This window comes from Sesamum indicum, linkage group LG10 (assembly GCF_026168435.1).
Source record: "Sesamum indicum cultivar Baizhima isolate 11 linkage group LG10, ASM2616843v1, whole genome shotgun sequence".
Lineage (NCBI taxonomy): Eukaryota > Viridiplantae > Streptophyta > Magnoliopsida > Lamiales > Pedaliaceae > Sesamum > Sesamum indicum.
Genome location: NC_142666.1, coordinates 1,575,515 through 1,599,075, shown reverse-complemented (window position 1 = coordinate 1,599,075; position 23,561 = coordinate 1,575,515). Strand labels below are relative to the sequence as shown.

Below are 23,561 nucleotides of genomic sequence, written 5' to 3'. Positions count from 1 at the left end.
TTAAATAACAAATCTAAAATGTTATCCACAACAAGTTACAAAACTTTGAAATAATCGACTCATAATTTTATTTTGGGTGTTTCCCCAAACATTTCTCCGCATATCCAATGACCTTGTTCTATAAATTTAATCAAATAAAACTTGACTATATATACACTAATATAACAAGAAAAGCCCATCCATACTCACAAATGACCATTAATGACACCGTCACATCAATTTTTTGTGAGGTGAAAAATGCTTCATAACAAAATAACTGACTACATTAATTGATAATTTTTTTCTTCCTTTCTTTTTATTAATGTAATGTAATGACTTATATATTTTACTCTTATTTATAATATATTTTAAAGTATGAAAAATTATATTATATGCACACAAAAATAACATGTCACAATAGTTAGTATATCTCAATATTAACCGATAATTAAATTCCAGAATAGGGTGAGATCAACCGTCTTAATATTACTCATCTAAAAATATTTAATTTTGAAGTTCTGATGGGATGCGATGCATTAGTACTGGTATAAAAGCAGCGTGGACAGACATGTCATTGTTATGATGGATGGATGAGAAATTGTTGCATCATGAAAAAATTACAATGACTAGTTGTGGCTCTCTAGAGAGTGTAAAACATTACTTGTCTCTCTATTCCTTGGAGGGTCAAAATTCTTGCAACAAAGAAGCCATTTAGCAACCCCCCACCCCACCCACTTCAAATCTTAGCAAAGACAATATTGTGGACTATATGAGCTGCTCAAAATTCAGTCACAAGTGGTCCACTCCCACATTTTATAACACCCAAAACCAATCATCAAAGTAATGATTTCATTAATTATTATTACTATGATTCTTGATTCATATGTGGATTAAGACATTTCGGATAGGGTTAAGAGGACACGTACACTAATCAAAACTACAACTTCGATGATTTTTTTTTGTATGTTTATACATGTTGGGAAATATATATATATATATATATATATACACACAATTATACACCTACAAGATAATTTAAATAATTAAAATTTTGTTTGAGGTGGGAGGATTATTGAAATTCATTGATTTATATATATATATAGAACATAGACAAAGACATGAAGTCATTTCCCATCTGACCCAATGAGCTTGGGGCGGTTTGTCCAACAAATATATATAGTCAATCAAGAATTTTGAATTCATTATTTTAATTATAGATAATTATATTTACATCCTTTAATTTATGATTTATTTATATAAAATGTTCTTGTATTTTTAAAAATTATACATACACCTGCTAGAAATATTAATATTATTCACATAATTCATCTTTGGTTTTTAAAAAAAACGACACATATATCTCCCAAAAGTATTAATATCATTACACAAACCATCACTGTTTACGGAGAAAAACAGAGATCGTTTATATAAATAAACCATAAACAAAACATATAAATGTAATTATCCCTATTAGTTATGTTGTTACTTAATGCTATGATATGATGATGAAGTTTAAGATTATTTTATTTAAAAAAGAAAAGAAATAAAGGTTGTAAGATTCTTACAAGTACAAATTAAAGGCTAGAAGATTCTTAAATGAATCATTGATCCTCGAGCAAGAAGAGGAAAATGGATGTCAACCAACGTTCCAACTGTCGCACTTTCTCATGCATTAATGAGTGTACTAAGTTCATATGAATAATGGCTGGTCCCAACACAAGTATTTTATTACCAAAATTTACGTAATTTGTACAGAAAAATATACTCATAATTATAGTCCAGACAATGGTTGAAAGGAAAACTCTTACTCAAATTAGGTTGTCCAGCCAAATCAATTATATTGGCAAATATATTAATATATTTGTTATGTGATTGATTATTTTGTTTGAACTATACACTTATAACGCAATAAGCGTATTACAAATTTATATATATCATATAATTGACTCTAGTCTGATCAAACTCCGGAACAGATTAAAATTTTCTTGATAAGGGAAAATACTTGCCACATAATGCATTTATTCATATACCCTTGTCCTAAAATAATGATTCCAATATATGAAAGTTGAGAAATTTTCAAATTTTTATAGAATTCTATTGTATAATTACTAAAGTTAATAGTCTTAATTTTTATTACTTTAATTGATACAAAATTTTTACAAAAATAAAATAATTTAAGAAATGAAAACCATATATATATATATAATAATTTCTCAAATGGCTTCCAATTAATTATAAAAACAAATTACATGTATATTAAATAATTTTAATTAAAGTAGAAAAGTAAGTGGGGAAAGGGGTTTTAAAAGGAGGAAGTGAAAGATGAGTCATATATACATATATAAGTATGTATCTAACACCACACTATATATATGTAAAGACAAGGAATATTACCTAAACTTTGTCCTAGAAATAATGAGTCCTTACATGCTACTCAAAGGTCAATCTTTGTTGCATTCTTATTGAATGGAAGAATATTTGTGAATAAGATAACCTTATACATTATTACTGTTGGATAGTTTCAATTCAATTTTATTAGTTGAATGCTCTCAGAACTCTCGTCGCCCTCACAAGAACAAAGCTTTGCCAAAACATGGGAGAAAGCGCAGCCATTCTGATCCTAGTTGGCTAGAGTAAGAAGTAATCGAGTGATGTTGAAAAATCAACTAATCGATTGTGATTATGGGTGAAATGACGTCACTCGAACCCATAACTAGTCCGTTCTAATCCCTGAAATGTGTTGATATATGTTATTTTTATAATTTCTTTTAAATATATAGATGATACGAATTTCGTGTATGCACATGACATGTATGATCACTCGAGTTAATATGACTTTCAACAATGCAGCAGTGTTGTGTTCACATTGTCATTACCAACAATTAGTGACACATGTACGATAATAATATGTGAAAATAAAAATAAAGAATTAAATTACAAGGTAGGCATGTGTTGCAAACTAAGGTACGTAGTACTACATAATAAAAATAATGTATATTCTGACAAGAAAGGAAATAGAAATGGAAAGGGGCGGAAAGAGAAAGCCCACAGCCTTTCGCGGAGACACGGAGCCGTTCTCTCTTGCCCAACACCTTTGGAACCCCCTCCAACGGCCGCCTTCCCCCAATGTTTATTTATTTATTAAATTATTTCTTCAAAACCCTAGTTGCTTTTAACCTAATTTTATTAAATTGAAAACCCTAAAGGGATTACATAAGATAAAATCAAAACTTACCCTAGTTTAGTTTACTCCGTCGATTTTTTAGAATATTAGAATTGCATGGAATGGATTTACCATTTTCTCCCCACCACAAACAAGCATGAATTTACCATTTTCTCCCCCACCACAAACAAGCATGAATCTCCCCTCTATATATTCCTCATGCTCTCCTCCAAATTCTTCCCTAAAACACACATACACACTCTCTAACATTTCTCCGCGTATTCATATACCGATCTTGGGTTTCCGTTGATATAATAACTCGAAAGGGATCAAGTACAAATCTGCAGATAACTTTTGTTAGTTTGATATTGAGATTTCTCTTCATTTGTATGTATAGCTGAAGGAATCACCATCATGAGCTGCAACGGCTGCAGAGTACTCCGAAAAGGCTGCAACGACAACTGCATTCTCAGGCAGAGTTTACAAGGCATCGATACCCCTCAAGCCCAAGCAAACGCCACCGTTTTCGTCGCCAAGTTCTTCGGCCGCGCCGGGCTCATGTCATTCCTCTCTTCTGTACCTGAATCCCAACGACCTGGTATTTATTTTTCACTCCTTTGATTTTCTTTTTTTTTAAAAAAAAAAAGAAATTGGAGTTGTGAATCGATTTTTTGCTGATGATTATTTAATTTGCAGCTCTTTTTCAGTCGTTGTTGTTTGAAGCGTGCGGGAGGACAGTGAATCCGGTGAACGGAGCGGTGGGGTTGTTGTGGACGGGGAACTGGCACGTGTGCCAGTCGGCGGTGGAGACTGTGCTCCGAGGCGGAGTTCTCGGCCCCTTGCCGGAGTTCTCCGTGTCGGACGAAAGTTTGGAATCTAATAACAATGACTTGTACGGTTCGCGCGATTTGAACATGAGGCTCAAGAGGAAAGTGTTTGATATTGAAAATCAGACGACGAGCGGACTGGATCTCCGATTGACGGCCAGTTTCCCGGCGAGAATGACAGCCGGAGGGAGGGTGAATCGAGTTAGAAACAAGCGCAGACCGGCATCGCCGTCGGATGAGTCCGATACGACGACGTTGGAGAGCGGGATCGTGTGCCACCAAGGTTCACACCAAAACCATGGACATCATGAAGCCAAACTCTTGCAGCTGTTCTTTTAATTAAGGTTTTTTCTTCCTTTTTTTTTTTTTTCTTTTATATTTTACCAAAATGGACATTAATTTAGAGCTCCATTTTCAGCAATTTCTTTGCTCTTTTCTTTTCTCATTTGCTGTGTAAGAAAATCTCAAGAAATAGAGAGATACTTACACTTTGCTAATTTTTATCTATTTTCCATTTTCATGTCAATATGAAATAAATGTTAGAAGCAAAATTAGAAAGAAAAGAGAAAAGAAAAAAGACAAATTAGGTTTGGCTCAACAAACTAATCACAAAGCATGTGTCATACACTTGTCATGTAATCGGTCAATTCTTTTTTAATTATACAACAATCAAATAACAAATGTATTGCACTTACCATATAATTGATTCAAATTTGACCTAACTCGATTTAGATTATAATTTCCCCAATCTCCACTTATTAAATATTTTTTAAATATATACATACTATAGATTTTATACAATTAAGCATAAAAAATTATAATACTTTCACAAATATTGTCTATGTAAGATCTTCATTGCTTGTTCTGGTACAATCGAACCACATTGATTTCTTATCTAGTTTTTTTGACAATCTATTTTATGTGACTAGATTGATTCTATGAACTTAAAGTTAATTATATCAAATATATATTAATTATATAATCCTAAACGCGACATACGTGTAAAATGCAATAAGTCGCTAGTCTTTGATTGGAAACGGACTTGATTAATTAAGTATTCATATTATAATACAAAATATTTCCAATATTTAAACTAGATCCTTCTCAACAAAATTAAGGGACTGATTGTAATAGATTAACATTAATTAATTATACATAAACCAGAAACTTGAATGATTGGTAGCTCCAAAATGCCCCCAACAAGCGATGAACAAGTATTATCAAAGACGTGGTTAATTGGCGTAGGCAAGCCTCTTTGGGTTGTCATGTCATGTGCATTCAACGTTTGTAAGAAATCTTACGTCACCTCAACTACAAACTTTAAAATAAATAAATTTAGTTTGTAGGAACGAATCACTTTTTATTAAAAAATATTATATTTTTTTTGAATTTTTTTCATACCAAAAAAATAAAATAATAAAAAAAGTATATTACAATGGGCTCCAATAAATGATGCAGTGGAGAAAAGAAAGAACTAAATGAGGAAGGGAATCTGTAATGGAGTGGGAAAAGATTTATATTCTGTAATCCAATAAAGATGAATTTGGATGCTAATGATATTTAATTAATATCAGGGAAATTGGGGTCTTTGACTTTTGTAACAAGAATAGAATAATATACACATTCCTATTTCCAAGCCTTAGGGTTTACTTGACTTTTGAGTTGTCAAAGAGCCAACTTTTTCTTCTTCTTTTTCCCCCTAGAAAAAGAAATACTGACCTAATTCATGTATTGGTTAAATATATTAATAATTTCAAATTAAAAATTTTTTACTTAAAAAATAGATGATAAGACTCGAAATCACAAATCCTCAATAATCAGGATTTAATTTACGTGTGAATTATGTCCTTGAAATCATAAATCGATTGTATATTTGAAAATGTATATAAACATAGGGAAATATCTAATTTAAATCAGGTATGATTGAATTTGAATCAATTATATGACAATTACAATATACTTATCGTGTGATTGATGTAAAACTCAGAAAAAGTGACCAATCACATAGTAATTAATTTGTGTTATAATAGTAAAAATAATGAATATACATAAAAAATATTATCTAAAGAGTAAAGGAATAAAGAGGTAAGAAGAACGTGCAGAGAACATAAGGCTACGAGGAGCAAAGACCTGCTAAGAATGAAGAGCGTACGAGGAGTGAAGACTTATGAAGATTAAAGAGCCTACGAGGTGAAGAGAACATACAAAGTAAATTTTATTTTTTTTTATTATTTTTTGTGGAGATGGATAAAGAGGGTATTGGGGGCCAGAGTGACGTCGTTTTATACAGAAAAGAATATGCACTTGATGTTTGGTGGGGTTGGGGTCCAGATCCACTTTCTTTGAGTCGCTGCATTGTATATGGATTTCCCTCATTGCCCTCCACAACCCACTTTATTTTTTTTTATTTTATTAAATTAATTGTGAATTATATTATAAATTTTAATTATCAACAAGCAATCATTAATTTGTCCATCATCAATATAAAATACTTATAACCAATTACTACTGTTAAAGTAAATCAAGACTCATGCATTAGAGGAACTCCTTATATTTTTTATTATATTTGTGATCAACTCAATAAAATAAATTTATAGTTATAGACAATAAAATAATTTTACTTATTTTCTAAAGTTTTCTAAATTTTATTTATGAACTAAAAGGCAAGAAGAAAATTTCACTTTATTAGTTTTTTCTTTAAAAAAGATAATTTCATCTATTGATAATTTTTCAAATATTAAAAAATATTTATAATTATGATGTGATTTCTAATACTATGATCTAACGGTTCACACCATGTGAGGTTACTACACATGTGAAGAGCTAAAAACATGAGTATAAATAGACAAGAAGTGGTTAATGACAATGCAGTTAGAATATTACATATATACATCGGTTTTCCATTCTCCCTGAGAAGGGGAAAGAAAGTAGAACAAGAACGAAAAACAAGTGCGTGTGTACAGCTAACTACTGAGAAACAAATGACCAGTTTTCCTGTAATATCGGATGCCTGGAGGAGAACTGGACTGCGAATCCATCGGTTGAGCTGCAAAAATTCTTATTACTACTAGGTCCGAGGATTCCGTGTGGTGTTAGCATCTAGAGTAGAATGTCGAGAAACAATCAGTTCTAACAGTGTCTTGTCAGGCTGGCGGTACATGGTTATGTTGGATTATATGTGCTCTCAGGCTGCTGTCTCGAACCTGTTCAGATTCGATCGGTAAGTAAATGTGCGTAACATGAAAGCACCTGTAGGGTAGAAGAGAGAAGTGGAACAACCTGAATGGCTGCTAACAGGGAGATAAACTCTGTGCATTGTTCAAGTGATGCTCGTTCTTTGGCAGCCATTTTAGCAAGTTCAGTCACTAAAGAGTTCAGTTCCTCGACCTGAAAGCAACTGATTATGATAAGTAGATGCTGGGACGAATTATTCTTTTCTTTCTTTTTTTGGGATTATAGGCAATAGAATTGAGGCATTGTATTCATTGGACTTGACTGAAGACTATGTTGTAAGAAATGCGGGCATGAGATTACCACTGGTAGAAGCGAGCATAATGAGGATCCCATTCCCTGCATAACGTCCACTGCTGAACCAATAGCGTCCTTCAAGCTTTGTGCATCGGCCTATCAAAATCGTAAACTTTGTTAACTTTATTCATTGTATGGGAAAACAATTTGCTTCTATGATTAAAGACATTGTAAGAGGAACATACGATTGCTCCTCCAACAACTGGAAGGCGAAGAGTGCTAGCCTTTAGCGATTCGATAGCTCCAAGCAGAGAAGTCGAGTGGTCTTTCTCCAACAAAGCCCAATCTTCTAAGAACGTCACCTACACGGAAAACATAACGTCCGAATGCAACGTTACGGAATACTCTTAACCAAGAATTCAAAAGGAATTTGTTATTGCAAAAATGGGGCCAAGAGTAGAGCTTACTTGTCCTTTTAGAATGGAAGCTAATTTCAGCTTTTGCCTCAGCAACTGCAATCTGTGTCGTTTCTTGGTGACAGTATCACGTAGATCCGAGATTGTTATCCACGCATTCCATAGATTTTTCTGGTGCAGAACGAGATTTTTAGTTCTATGAAATCCCACTAGGCAAAATAATCTTACAACATAACAGCTTAGCCCAATATGCAGTAAATTTCCATGTACACAAACAGGCATCGGAAGACTGCTAATGGTTATAAATAAGCTTTGATCTCATTGGCCCGATACAGAAATACAGATTCATTTGAATTATATAAAAAGTACTTCAAAAGTAAGCAAGTAAAGATATACTAGTTAGTATTAGTATCTGCAGATTCACCTTTAGGACAAGATTATGAATCATCGGAAAGAGTAAACTAATAAACACAAGTCCATTTGATTACATACATCTGCAGTTACATTGTTGTCTTGGCCAAAGAACACTGAGATGAAATTATTGCATCATCACTAGATTATAAATTATTAGTAGCAAGATTAGTACCACCCATTTTCAAATTACAGTTCATAAAAATCTGTAAGGGGTTTCAGAAGCAAATATGTACTTTTATCAAAAAGTTGAAGGGAAGGCCTTATATGTGAACCAAACAAGAAACAGGCGAAGGTTAGACTGCTTATTCACTGAATCTAGTTTGATTAGTCAGTCAAATGTCTTTACACAGAGAAACGGAGAGGAGGACGCATGCTAGAGCACAAAAAAGCAACAGAAACTTGACAAAATTGAATCAGGTTCAGGCTGATAAAAACAGACTGCTGTGAAACTTAGGCTATCACGAGTGTAGAAATACCAATGAATCATACATCTATACACATGAAAGATGCATTTTCCGTCAACTCAAGAAAAATGCCGAAACCTAGAGTACCGTGATGCTTAGGCTAATTTGTTATTGAAATGGATTAGCCACTTTGCTGAACCTCAAGACCAAATTGAAGCATTCAGTCCTAATTCCCACTTGCTATGCCGGGTATGAGAACACATAATCCAAATTTCAAATGCCAAACCAACGTGTCGAATCAACTGATCCAAACACATTTTATTTTCTCGAACTTCCAAGGCAACAACAAATTCTTCAGATGAGCATCTAAAGTAAACTATTCTGAGACGAAAGAGAGCTAAACCAGCCCACGGAATAGGACCAAGTAGTCTTATTATCATGTCAAATAAGAAGCTTTGCAACCTACAGCTGGTGATTTTCAAAAGTAAGATGTTATATTCTGTATGCTCAGACATTAAGTAACTGTAAAACTATCTCACCTCTGCAATATGTCTCTGCACCAACAAGATTGCTTGAGTTCTCGCATTAACAAAACGCCACTGCAGGTAACGATTATACATAAGTCTCAACAAGTGCGCATCAACAATTCGGTTCTTCCCAACTTTCCCCCTCCGAACATCAACAGCAAAACTAAGGACTGAAGGTGTTTCAACAAAATTGTTACTAATGGTGCTAACTGCATTTCTGATCCGAGATGGACTATGACCCCGCGATGGAGATGATCCAACAGGTGTCATAAGCTTTCCAGGCGATGCAGACCTAATGCCTCCACGAACAGGAGACGACATTGTTCGTTGGCACGATAAAGATGATAATGGACCGTCACTTGAATACCTTCTCAATTTTGGCGGCACAATCAGTTTGGACCCAGGAGTCGGTGATAGAGGCGAACCCGGATCCTGCAGCCTCCTCAACCGACTATTTGTATCTTGCCAAAACTTAGCCGAAACAACAATCCCACGACGCCCATTTTGCCCGTTGGAAGCCCCATCGCATTCTTGAACTCCTGAAGTACTACCAGAAGAAACACTATCTGAATCAGATGCAGTGAGATCAGATGGCATGGACAACTCATTATTAACTGAATTTCCATCATCGGCTCGTGGAACCGCCTTTAGAAGCTCGGAATTTCCCAAATCAAGACTCAACCTTCCATCAAGAGAAGGCCTCCTCTCCTCAATCATCGATTGCTGCAATGCTCGAATTGACTCCCCAGATCCAATTAGCTTACTCCTCTCCCCACCACCACCACTACAGTTCAAACTCCTCGACAACGGATTAACCAGCCGATTCCTAGCAGGCCATCGATGTTGATCAGCCGGCTTGGAATTTTCCACCTGATCTCCTACCCCATCAACCTTCCCTCTCAATGGAGTACTACTCCTTCGCCTCTCGGGCGTTCCTTTCCGCACACTACTCAGATTAGGTGAAGAAGGCGCCCCCTTGGTCTTACTAATGGGCAAGGAAAAGGCTTCCCCTTGAAAGGAAACCGACAAACTCCGAGTTGAGGTGACAAGAAGCTTTGTGGCAGCTGAAACCTCGGAACAATTGCCATTCTTGGAATCAAGATCAGGTATTAAAGGTCTAGCAGCCGCCGGACGCCGCCGGTCGACGGAAACAGACCTCTTGGCGCCTAAGGAAGGTGCATTTGACGCTGGGGTTGAGTTTCTTGAAAGTAAAGGGGAGGGATACCTTCTCGAAGAAGAAGATGAAGAGGAAACCGAGGATGAATTTGAAGTAGAAGTGGAAGTTGAAGGGGACATGTATCTAGAAGAGACAATTCTTGATTTGGGTTTTCTTTGATTGTCTGCAACCGCATTGCTATTATCCTTCTCGGAAGGCAACAATGGCGGTCTTCTTGAATGCTCATCATCTTGTGAGGCGGTGGTTTTGGGGTTTTGTGGGTCACTTGTTGTTGAAGCTGCTTCAGAAACAGCAGCCACCATCATCACAATCAAGAACACATGCGCAACACTAAACGCCAAAGTTCACCTCTCCTCACATTGTGATTTTCACAGCAAAAATCAGAGAAGACCTTCTCGTACTAAAACCCAAAACTTGAAGTAAGATCAAGAAATCCCACTGTAGCTCAAGAAACCATCATCACATTCTTCTCCTTTCTTACTAAAACACTGCTCTAACACCAGCACAGGTAGCTCAGAGACACAAATCTGAAGAAAAACTTGTGATTTTTCCGGCAAGAGAACGAGAGAGAGAGTGTGGGGGGGGGGGGGGGGTGAAGTGGAAGAGAGAGAGTTGGTGGGGTGGGGGTGAGATTTGGGGGCACGGAGATTTTCGTACAATCACTTGGGGTGGGGGGTGGGGGGTGGGTTTGGGGTTTAGTGAAACTTTGGAGAGACGTTACGCTAACCTTAATCAGAAATAAAGTCTTGAATTAGAGTCAAGAAACATTTTTTAATGAAGAAATTGATATTGTTATGGGACATGATAATTGGTAAGGATAATTTAATTCAATTAAATTGATCAAGAAATAAATTTAATATATTTATTAGGGTAAATTATAACGATTTTGCGTGAGATTTCATATAAGGTTTTTTTTATAACGATTTTTTATATTGAATTAATCAAAATATTCTTATAAATTAAAAATAATAAGAATAAAATTGATAATTTCATAAATTCATTCAAAAATTACACAATTTCTTTAAACATGTTAGAGTATTCAATTATAATCAACCTCAATGGGACTTTCTCGTACTATACGGTGAATCTTAGTAGAGATTGAGGTTGTCTTTAACTCCTCCACTGTCAACCTTCCACCAGCCCATCTACGACTTGTTACCCAATGCAATTTCAATTTTTTCATTTTATTTACCCTTTTAAAATATAAATTCTATTTTTATTTTAAATTATATTTAATTTAATATATACACATTATATGTAAAAAAATAAATTAGCTAATTACTTATATTTTCTATTTGTTATCTCTAAAATATTTTTTAAGATAAATATCAAATAAAAATCATTAACTCTGAGCCACTATATTTTATGATAACAATAATAATAAAAAATCCTTATTAACTTTTGGGATAATTATATTTTCATCCCATAATTTATGATTTGTCTACACTAACCATTCCAACCTTTTGTATAATTACATAAATCACACCTAGCTGTAAAAAAAAGAAATAATTTGTATAATAATATTGATATTTCTAAATGTATATGTATAATTTTTTTAAAATATTAAAATAATTTGTGTAATAATGTTGACGTTTCAGTATAATTATCTAAAAAGTAGAAATAATTTGTACAAATAAAATATATATTAGAACGTGTAAATATAATTATTCCCAATATTTATCTAAAAGTTTAGCACTGGATCAAACAAGATGATATTCTAAGCAATTTTACATCATCTTTTAAAATTAATTTTTTATATATATATTCTCAGATAATAGTTCAGCTCGAATCGATCTGTTTACAGTTAGTAAGTATATAAGATAATTGGATATTGTGAGAATTATGAAACAAGTAAAAATGTTTTTGTTGGGACAACAACCATAATTAGAGACGTAGCATAGGTTGGTGGAGACAGCCAGACCTATGGATTATCTAAAACACAACTACATTAATGTGGGTTATGTCGACTCTTCATTTGTATTAACTACTGTAGACATACCGTGTAAATCATGTCACATCAGTATAACATAAATTTTATTGTTAATGTAATATAATTAATATCGTTCGATATTTTCATAGCAAACCCTATATAAGAAAAATCGTACACAGGGTGATGATAACAATGGAAAATTATGAAAAATTAAGTGATATTTTTTTTACTAAAAGCCCTTGATTAATTTCAAGATTTTACCATTAATTAGTTAGCAATAAGTGAAAAACTATAGTTGATGTGGTTTGCGACTCCATCAGTGTTTCATTGCACGAGTTATTATTCGTTCTAACTTTGTATGAGTCTCATGGTTTTATCTTCAAATGATGTTTCGTTAGAGAGATGGGATTTTAGAATTTATAAGCCACTCGAATTTTTCATCTGTGATTAATGTGGAACGCGTATATTAATAATATTATAATTAATTTGCTCAAATAGGAAATGATTAATGTTACATAAACGCTTTGCTTGACTAAAAGCCAACTTTTCAAGTTGAGTGTCAAAATCATATGCATTGAGCCTCAAATGTCTTTGTCAATAACTTTTTATTTGCTTGTACTAAAAATTGAAACATATTTTTTAATTATTATCATTTTTTTTTTGTGTAAAAGTGCAAGAAATACATGCTTGTATATGCATGCGCAAATATAATTAATTGTTGTGGCCTAATAATTAAGATCGATGTTGTTACATTAATAATATGAGTTCAAATTTTTACTGTTATTTCAGTGGGTAAATACACATTGTATGTTAGAGATTTGTTTTAATTAGATTGTGAAAGTGTGCAAATATATATATATATAGAGTGGTAAGACACAAGATTTACATAGTTTGCCGATTCTCCTACATCGACGATTGCTCAAAATCCATTTCCACTATGATTGTTCTTAATGAATTACAATAGAAGATCATCTATCAACTATTTATATCAGGGCACCTTGTAAAAGTTACAATTTTACCCGTGATAAAAATTCACAGTTGGATCCATAATTGGGCCAAGTTCCACACCTCCAACGTCAAGCTTGTGTGTTGTGATTTCAGTCACATAGTTTACGAGCTTAGCATATTTTGTCTCATAGATAAAAAGAAAATTGTAGCAGTTTTTGTACAAAGAATAAAGCACATTTGATCCCATAAAAAAATATAGCAATTTTTGTCCCAATTATTACAAATTTTTAGTTTATGGGACCAAATATGCTAAATTCATAAATTATGGAACTAAACGTGCAACACCCTCTATCTTATGGGTTCAAAAATGTAAATTTCCTTGTGATTTGCACATGTAATTAACTCAAAACTAATTAATTATGAAAAGTGATTTTTTGTTATTTGTTTTGCTAAAGGATGCGCCGTCGCCTTCAGTCTATGTCAACTCCTCTTTCCCTTGCTTTCAACGCATCTATATTTTATTTTATTTACATATTTCTCCTTTTATTTGATTTTTTTCCCTTATCGTTAACTCACATATTGCTCAATTAAGGTCCGGGCTATTTGTGTAAATATTTGTTGTTAGATAAGGACGTATTTATAATTACAATTATTATCTCAAGTATTATAATTTAATTTTGCAAAAACAGGTTAATATTTTTCAATTTAAATCTAACTTTAGAGGATATAAATAAATATAATTTAAACTAAGATTTAAGGTTCATATACTAGGGTAAATTTCAGACGGACGTTTCTTAAATTTATCATAATTATAAATACATACTCGATATTTGAAAATTATAAACACCCCTCTAAAATTAATGGGCGTCAAACAAATACTTCTTACAATGAGTTGTCACGAGGGGTACTTGTTAAACAATCGTTATTTTATGGGAGTATCCGCAATTTTTCAAATAATAAAAAAATAATTATAATTATGACAAAATTTAAGGGAATCCGTTATAATTTACTCTATATATTATTATGTTTGCTACTGAAATTATTTGCTTGAATCTAGAAAATTAAATTAAAAATTAAAGTGAATTATTAATATAATTAAGTGTAAAAATAAACTGATTCAATCAATATATTAATATAAATAAGTGTAAAAAAAATCACAATAAACTCACATATAATAAGATAAATACATAAATATATGATAATACTCGAACATATAATATTGAATTTATTGGTCGAATCTTCAACTTTACCTGTTAAATTAAGACATGATTGAGACAAAATGCAGTTCTTAAGCGTTAAAAATCAAACCTTCATTTTCGCATAGAATAATGTAGTGTGAAATTTGTTTGTGGTGAAGGGGGGATTGGTTTGCATGAACTGAAGGCTTCTCTCCTCTTCACACACACACACGCACACTTCCACTCTTGGGCAACAAACAAACACTGCAATTAGGACATGCGAGCACGGCATTCCACGTGTGTTCTATATTTTGTCTCCCCACCCTTTATTTATGGTAAATTACTATCATATTTCTTAAAATTTGATATAATTATAAATATTTTTTATTATTCAAAAAATTATAATTACTGTTTTAATTTTGACGTCTATCTAACAACGAATCTAATTCTATTAGCATTTGTTGGGTTCTCAATTAATTTTATAATGAGCGGATCAGATTGTCTTTTAAATTATGAATTATATTTTTTTTTTTTAGATTTCTATATATAGTGAAGAAAAATAAATTAGTGTCAGAATACAGAAACTTAGGATACTCTGACACTGAATTGAGTGACTAATTTCCAAGAAAGTTAAAATAATAAATAAATAAATGAGTGCAACAAATTGGCAGTAATGTTTAGTGTTTTGAGTTTAGAGTAATAATGATTAGGAGGGTTTTTGGCTTAGGGGGGACCATCACCATCACCATCAGCACACACACACTTAATTTAGATTAATGACTTACCAACAATAATTTGATTAGATTTCAACATTACTCATGCAAAATTAATTAACCTATTTCTTTTTTTTTTAATATTTAAGAATAAGGGATACTTACACCCCATCTCCTAAAGTTTGGTGCAAATCCCCTATAGTTTAATAAATAAGTCTCTCTATTAGTTAATATTCACTGAATTTGTAAAATTACATCTAGTACCTGTGAGGTTTGCTTCCGTCTAATAAGTAGGTCCAATATTAGTCGAGATTTACTGAGTTTATTGATATTAACGAAATAATGAGTGAAAATTGATATTTACCTCCGATTGATTTATTACTACCGACTTATTGCAGGTCAAACAATTCTTTTTTAACTAAACTATCCTTGTAATAATGAAAATATACCTCCTCACATGCATTAACGCGTAAAGATGCATAGGATAATTTGATCGTAAAAATATTTATTTGACTAATGATAAATTTTATCTAATTTTTTGTTAAATCAGTAAATTCGGTGAATTTTAACTAATGAAAGAACTTATTTGCTAGATGAAAGTAAACTTCAGAAATACTATACATAATTTTTTAAATTATAAAAAATTTATGTATAATTACAGGAGTGTAATTGTTTCCATATTGTTGGTTTGATTTTAGTAGTTAATGGTTGTGGGAAAAGTGGAAGGCATGTGACTTAAAGTAGAGTCTTAATTAAGTGGGAAAAGTAGTAATAGATTCCATCATTATTAAGTCATGTTTGGTACATAAGTAATTAGTTAGCCCACACTTAAAAGTCATCACTAACTCAATACTACACTTTCTTTTATGATAGTTGATAACCCATCTTATCTACATTTTATTATTGTCTTTTTTAATAAAAAAATATTATTATTAATTATAAGAAGGGTCAAATAGTTTTTATTTATTAATTATAAAAAAATTCCAATTGTTTATTAAATGCTACTTTGCACTAATAAAGGAAAAGAACATGGAAAAGAAAGGGTCTCTAAGTCTAATGAGAAAAAATAAAAATAAAATAATTATTTATTCAAATGGTAGATTATGAATTATATAAAACAATAAAATGAATTAAATGCACAAGCTGTATTAAATAAATAAAAATAATGGTTGAAGATAAAAAAAAACATAGGGTCGTAATTTTATAAATTCGTTATTTGAAAAATTATAAATATCATTAAGGGTAAATATTATATTTAGTCTCTTAAATTTTTATTTAGAATCATTTTAGTCCCACAAGTACATTTTTTTATTTTAACATTCTTATACTTTACTTTTTGTCCCAATTTTGACAAAAATATGGTCAGAGTTTGACTCTTTGGAGGGTAACATGGTCAATAAATTTGATTTTATCACTTTAGTCCCTTAAATTTATAAAATTATTAAATTAATCCTTTCACATGAAAAAAATAATATTTTTATATTATTTTATGCTGATATGTTGTAATTACCTTATGTGAATAATGAAAATTTTGAACTCTTGTGAACATAAAAATAATATATAGTTTAACTTAAAATAAATAGTCTCTTTTCTTAATAATTAAAAAAATTAAAATTATGAATAAATTTCATAGAACTTATCTAGCATAAGTAATTTTTTATTTCAAGAATTAAAGATAAGTTAAAAAAAGTTACACCTTGACAATATTTATTAAATATTTAGGATTTCAAATAGAAGGGGTTGGTAGAATAAGCTTTTTAACTAGATTCTTTTGGTGGATTTTATATATATATAATTCATTTTAATAGATTTTCTAAATATATAGTCACACTTTATAGAAAAAGATTTATAAAAACCCCCATTAAATGAATTTTATATATATTTGAAATCCACCAAATAATCTGATTAAAAGTATATTCCACCATTTTTTTAAAAAAAAATCGAAGCTGTCAATATTCAATAACATTGTTAAGATTTAATTTTATTTGACATAGATTAAAACATAGACTTAAATTTTGTTTATTGTATTTATAGATTAGATAAATTTTTATAAAAATTATTGATAATTTTGACTTTTTTGGTCACTTTTGAAAGTGAAAGAAAAAAAGAGACACTATTTTATTTTGAGTTAAGCAATATGTTAATATTATATTCACAAAAGTTTAAAATGTTCATGTTTCATACAAAATAATTACATCATTCACCATATAAAAATATAAAATAATTTATTTTCTTTCTAAAAAGTGACTAATTTGATAATTTTATAAACTCAATGGACTAAAGTGATAAAATCAAACTAAAATTAACCATTTTACTCTCAAAAAAGTCAAATTTCGACCATAATCGTCGAAAAATGTTTGGAGGGACCAAATTGAGATAAAAATTAAAGTTTGGAGATGCTAAAATAAAAAAATGAACTTGAAAAACTAAAGTGATTTTAAACAAAAACTTAAAGGACCAAATATAACATTTCCCCTATCCTTAAAACTACAAATATCCTAACAAATACTCTCCTACAAAGAACTATTACAAAAAAAATTTTAATAGAATATTTATAATTTTTCAAATAGTATAAAAGTATTTATAATTATTACAAGCCTCATAAGAACCCATTGTAATTTACCTTAATATAAATCACATCATTTATTGACAGATTTCTAGAAGAATGGCATAAAAATACCATCAAAATATTAACACTGTTTTTGGTTTTATGTTTTTGCAATTTCCAAAATAAGATAAAATACACTTAATGTTTGTTTTTATATTTTTATATCTTATCTATATGTTTTTTTTGTTTTTCAACTTTCTATATATATAATATATATATATACACTTATAAATAATATAAAATAGACATAATTTGACAATAAACAATAATTTTTGTCTAAAAAAAAATACAAATTAAATATATAATATTTATATATATACATATTTATATATAAAAAAATATAACTTGACAATGACTAATGATTTTTGCCTCCCAAATCCTAACATCAAATCTACAACACTTATTTTAAAATATTTTGAATTATCTCAAAACATAAATTCAAACATATAATCTATTTTCAACACACAATTATTTATCTGTATTTTTCTCTCTCTATCTCCAAAACACAAAACAAAACACTCAAACCACGAATACAAACACTGTAAGATTTTTTGTGCATATTCCAAACTTGACTGCCCATGTTAAAAATATTTGATAGGTTTTTCCTATTAAAATTAAGGGTTTACCATATTCAAGAAAGCCATGAACTGGACGTCGAACCTTTTCAGTAACAAGAACTGCTATTTTCTGCACATTCACCTTTTCTCACTGGAAACCAACTACAAACAGTTGAATAAGTATGCGAAGACGTTTCCTCTACTTGAATCTTCCGCGCGTGATGTTAAGAGTGGCAAAATTGAGGTTCAAATTTGATAGTGTATCAGAAGTACCAAAAGAAAGGCACCAAACTACTAACAATCATGTGCTAAATGGAACGACAAAAATTGAGACTGTAAGAAAAATATAATCTGTTGGTTCACAAAATCAATTCAAGTTGAGTCATAGATTAAGTAAACATTCTCATTACACAAATTTCTGAGAAAAGGCATCAAAAGCATCCCACAAAAGGAAAAAGTTCCTCCAGTGAGCTCTGGCAATACCAGCAGTGTCAGTTCAGCGATACTGCAAAGATAAATGGAGGTAAAACTTGGATCACATCAAGCGCAAAAGAAACAGATATACATAAACAAGCACTTATAGGTGAAAACACAAGTATATAGTGCAGAAAACACAGATAATTACCTTGATGAAGCCAATTTCCTTGGCATTGCTGCGGAAGCATTGTCTGCAGCACATAAGCCCATACTTTCTGATCAACCCATGGGGGTTCCCGCACACACGGCTGCCAAATTTTAACTCCACAAGATTAGAAGATGAAAGAGACAAAGATGCACAAATTCAGGCAACAAGTATCATTAACAATAACTTAAACATGCACATCAATCCAGGGCAAAAATTATCACTGTCAATAACTTAAACATGCCCATTCCATGACGCAACTGGAACAGCAGATGGTACAAGACCAAATAGTATTTTGCATTGCATCAGCACCACTGCCACTTTCTCATATTGATCAGCTTGACAGTACTAAGAACACACGAATGTCTCAGAACCAGGCAGTGGCGACATATATTGAACAGATATCTTCAATGGCAAAATTTATAAGGTGAAACAAAAAAGAAAATCAATCATTCTCTCCAAACTCAGGTTATACAAGAAAACAACTAATTTTAACCCAAGAATCGTATACTAGTTAAACAAATTAAATTTCCAACTCATAGTAAGAAAACACTTCAAAATCAACTCTAAGCAGATTAAACATGCGTAAATTAATGTTATACAACTCCTAACACCATTCATAGCACGAGGCCTAACAATACGATATGATGTAAAACTCAGGTATTAACATATGCATATATATATTGGCCCAAATTATGAAATAGGCACCAGTAATTGCGTACTAAACTGCACATACGCATGCACACTGAACAAATTTCCTGATTCCAACATCCCTAATGAATTTTTTCACCAATCCCATCATCATCATTTCCCCAAAAAGATTACGCCCTTCTCAATTCTCAATGACACATGGATAAAAGAAAAAAAATTCAACAGAAAAGGGAAAATAAAGAAAAAAAATCCACTAACAAAATCAGCAAAGCCTATTCGAAAGAACTGCAAGCAGAACCAAGGATGGAGGTACCAGGTGCGGGATCCGGGGCCGTAGTTCTTAGGGTGAGAGTTCCAGATGTTGGAGTGGCCCATTCTTCCTCTTTCCGCGTCAACCAAAAGCCGCCGACGAATTCGTGTGAGAGCTGTATCAGCAGATGAAGTGGGAGGGTCTGCAAAAAGGTTGTTGAGTGTGTATTTATATATATGTAAGCGGGCCCCAGGGCCAAAACCCTAATCTTGACTTTGAAGAGTCGGTGAATTGGGCTGAGGCTCTATTCTATTTCAGAATCCCTCTTTTGGAGGAATTCTAAAACAGCCCTTAAAATAAAAGGTAAATTAAAACGATTTCTTTTAAAATTTGGTATAAATATAAATATTTTTTTATTATTTAAAAATTATAAATACCTCCTTATTATTTGATGAAATTATATAATTTTTGAATAAAGGTATAAAATTATCAACTTTGTCTTTACAGTATTTTTTAATTTTTTTTAAAAAAAATTAAAACTTATAAAAAAAGTCAAATGGAATGGATAGAAAATTTTAAAAATTATAAAAAAAAATAATCCACCAAAAAAATTAAAAATTAATAAAATTATAATTTTTTAATCCAAAAGGGTATTTTATTCAGTTCACCATTAAAAAATGAATGAAAACCTAACAAATTTGGTTAATTGTTAGATAACGTTAAAATTATAGGGGTATTGATAATTATCCAAACAACGAGAGAGTATCCGTAATTTAATATTTTTTATCTAAATAATAATAAAATGGGATCATGTATAAACGGTGAACAACAGATTAAGGAACAGAAGCCTTGCATGCACACAAGATAGAGTTTGATATGTAAGCATTGCATTTATATTCTCATTAAAAATGCCAAATTAGGATCTCAAAGATACTAACAAAAGTTGTAGCTCTTAACCACACTTGCAGACAATACAAAGGGACCTGAATCCTGATAAACGGTGGAGACAAATGGTGGAGGTGGCTGTACGAGGTAGTCTGACCTGACAATTTTCGATCTGACCTGAAATCAAAGAGGGAATGTCGGAGTTCTGGGAGTGCCCAGGAGAGAGAAGTGGCAGAATGCTATAATCTAGTTTGCAGTGCTTGAACGCCCCAAGACCATCTCCAAGTGGCTCGGTCCATTTTCTCATAGTATTGATAAGCTTGACAGTACTAAGAACACATGAATGCCTCAGAACTCAACAACGACATATATTTAACAGATATCTTCAATGAGAGGCATAAGATGAAACAAGAGTGAAAATAAATCATCCTCTTCGGACGGGTTTTAAGGATAATTTGAGTTTGAATCCACGACGGTCGTGCCAACTCCACCAAGTGATTGAGGGCTACATGCAAATTTTGAAGACTTCAAAATTAGTAATTTTTAAAAATATGTTTATTGCATTTTCCAAATAATGATTTTACATCAAATGTATTATTTTCTATGTCAATTTTTTTTTCTCAAAATATATAAATGATTGTCACTTACTTCTCATTATTAAAAGTAGAAAATAAGTGTCAATTATGTAACTATTTGATAACTAAATACCAAATTTAACATCTAAGATACTCTTCTTTTAAAAAATAAATAGTAATAGTATTCTCAATTTAATAAATGATTCTGTCAATCACTTTATAGGTTGTGTTTGGATAAAATAATTTGAATTTGAAGTAAGAATTTTAAACTATTGCATATAAAAAATTCATTTGAAATTTATTACAATGCAAAGAAAATTCAATTTTGGAAAAAAATAATGATTTGAAATTTTTTTCATAAACTTATCTTAATTTTTTTGTTATTATTTGTTATTATGAATTTAAAATTTATAGAAAGAATTCGTCTATCCAAACACAGTTACCGAGAAAAATTAAATGAACTGATGTAATTGGTGGGCTAAAGCCCAATGCAAGGCCCATTAGCTAACTGGGCCTTTACTAAAGAGCCCACTACAAATCTATCAAAATTCCGGAATTCCACAAGGCCGGAGATCAATGGCGGAAAATGCTTCTTCATCGTCCTCTCTCCACATCGCTGGAGGAGATGATGAGTTGATGTTGGATGGGTTCGAATCGGGCTGGGTCGAGGCCCGTACCCACTGCGACCATCTGGGTTCTCTGTCATCGGATCTGATCCACATCCCACCCCCCGGCACTCCTTGCAACAGGTTTGCCTTCTTAAACCCTAAACCACCCCTTCAATTCGTGTGTGGGTTTTAGGAAAACCGTTGAATTGCAGCTGTCAATCAAATGAAATTTTAGATTACGATGTTTGTATTGATGTAATTGGGTTTCCTCTTCAAATAGAATTGCCCTCTTTCTTGTGAAAAACAATCAAGAATCAGTTTAGGTTGTGTCTTAATTGCAATTTAGGATGTTTATATGTCATACTTAACATTCCCAGACAAAAACTTTGTTTGATCATCCGCCTGTCTGTTGTAAACACGTAATCGGAATGAAGTTGCGTGTCTCCACAATCGTAGGAGGTCGATGGCGGCTTTCATAATGGGAACTCAGCATGTTTGTAGTTCAAATGTTTAATTTGGAGGACGGCACGGAGATATTTTTGTTATTGTATTTCATTGAATTTTACAAATGGCTTGTAGTAGTTTGGCTGACTGTTAGTTCTAATAGGAGATCAGATACAAGGTTAACTAGAGCTCCTTTCACTGTTTAGAACGGTGGCAAGTGTTGTAGGATGATCGAGCTGGGACGTCTCGAGCAAAATTCAATTTAAATCTGGTATTAATGTCATTTGCAAGTGCCTTCTTTTTCAGTTGTTGGTATATCATGTAAGCTTACCTTCTCATAAGAGCTCAATCAATCTTTTTGACCTGGCATTGCATTTTTTATGTAAAGTTTCTAAAAATATGTTGAATGTGTGGTGAGGCCCGACATCTCCAAGAAGGTCAGTTTGGCTCTGGTATCTGTGGGAACACGTTTCTGAAGTTGTCGTGTTGTTTCTTGAGGTTGTCCATTAGATTCTTGAATTTGAAGTTACTTATCTCCTTTGCCTACTTCGGATGAAGGTGTGAGCATCCGGAGGAGAACTGGCTATGCTTATGTTGCAAAGATGTCCTCTGCAGCCGTTTTGTGAACAAGCACATGCTAGAGCATTATCAACAGAAGCATCACAATTTAGCTCTGAGTTACAGGTTCTTCTGGGATTCTCTACCCTTTAGGATAGTGACTCTTTATATTTCTTGTTTTGTTATCTTTTGCTGCAACTGATTGATCCACCCCTCTCATTTGTTACTTGAAACAGTGATCTTTCTGTGTGGTGTTTCTCCTGTGATGCTTATCTCGATGCTCAAGTGATACTGCCGTTGCGCCCTGTTTATGAAACTGCATACATATTGAAATTTGGCAATGCCCCACCATTCCGGGCAATTGATTATCCACAGGGTGTGGATAAGGAGGCAAACACCTAAAAACGTATTGATGCCCAGTTCTGTGTTTTCTTTTTCATGGATGATGGCTTGTATTAATGAACCAAGTAGAATATATAGGTTTCTTTATGGTTCTTACTGCTGAGCCCCGACGTATAATCAATCTTTACTTTGTTTACAGTATCTCTAATTTTCAGAAATGAGATGCAAGCCCATCATTCGGAGGCTGACTATTCGCAACGAAGACGAAAACAAAAGTTTCAATACCTAAAAACGTGAGATCTTATTTTGCGAACAGT

General features: G+C 32.2%; 4 protein-coding genes across 4 annotated transcripts; 2 read left to right on the top strand and 2 right to left on the bottom strand.

Annotated features, from left to right (window-relative positions):
• Window positions 1-3,369: 3,369 nt before the first annotated feature.
• On the top strand, window positions 3,370-4,466 carry LOC105172832 (LOB domain-containing protein 37). Its single transcript, XM_011094408.3, has 2 exons — window positions 3,370-3,740; window positions 3,839-4,466. Exons 1-2 carry the CDS (start codon window positions 3,557-3,559, stop codon window positions 4,306-4,308), a joined length of 654 nt encoding a protein of 217 aa, XP_011092710.1. The 5' UTR covers window positions 3,370-3,556; the 3' UTR covers window positions 4,309-4,466.
• Window positions 4,467-6,825: 2,359 nt separating this feature from the next.
• Window positions 6,826-10,958, bottom strand: LOC105172675 (QWRF motif-containing protein 2). Its single transcript, XM_088886060.1, has 6 exons — window positions 9,211-10,958; window positions 7,905-8,024; window positions 7,683-7,799; window positions 7,504-7,593; window positions 7,249-7,356; window positions 6,826-7,172 (listed from the first exon to the last, which is right to left on the bottom strand). Exons 1-6 carry the CDS (start codon window positions 10,678-10,680, stop codon window positions 7,113-7,115), a joined length of 1,965 nt encoding a protein of 654 aa, XP_088742186.1. The 5' UTR covers window positions 10,681-10,958; the 3' UTR covers window positions 6,826-7,112.
• A 7,660-nt stretch (window positions 10,959-18,618) lies between these two features.
• Window positions 18,619-20,056, bottom strand: LOC105172676 (Ribosomal protein S14p/S29e family protein). Its single transcript, XM_011094214.3, has 3 exons — window positions 19,896-20,056; window positions 18,935-19,034; window positions 18,619-18,814 (listed from the first exon to the last, which is right to left on the bottom strand). The coding sequence occupies exons 1-3, from the start codon at window positions 19,955-19,957 to the stop codon at window positions 18,806-18,808; spliced, it is 171 nt and encodes a 56-aa protein (XP_011092516.1). The 5' UTR covers window positions 19,958-20,056; the 3' UTR covers window positions 18,619-18,805.
• Window positions 20,057-21,843: 1,787 nt separating this feature from the next.
• LOC105172677 (histone deacetylase-like protein) lies at window positions 21,844-23,445 on the top strand. Its single transcript, XM_011094215.3, has 3 exons — window positions 21,844-22,041; window positions 22,903-23,028; window positions 23,139-23,445. Exons 1-3 carry the CDS (start codon window positions 21,869-21,871, stop codon window positions 23,302-23,304), a joined length of 465 nt encoding a protein of 154 aa, XP_011092517.1. The 5' UTR covers window positions 21,844-21,868; the 3' UTR covers window positions 23,305-23,445.
• The last annotated feature ends 116 nt before the right edge of the window (window positions 23,446-23,561 follow it).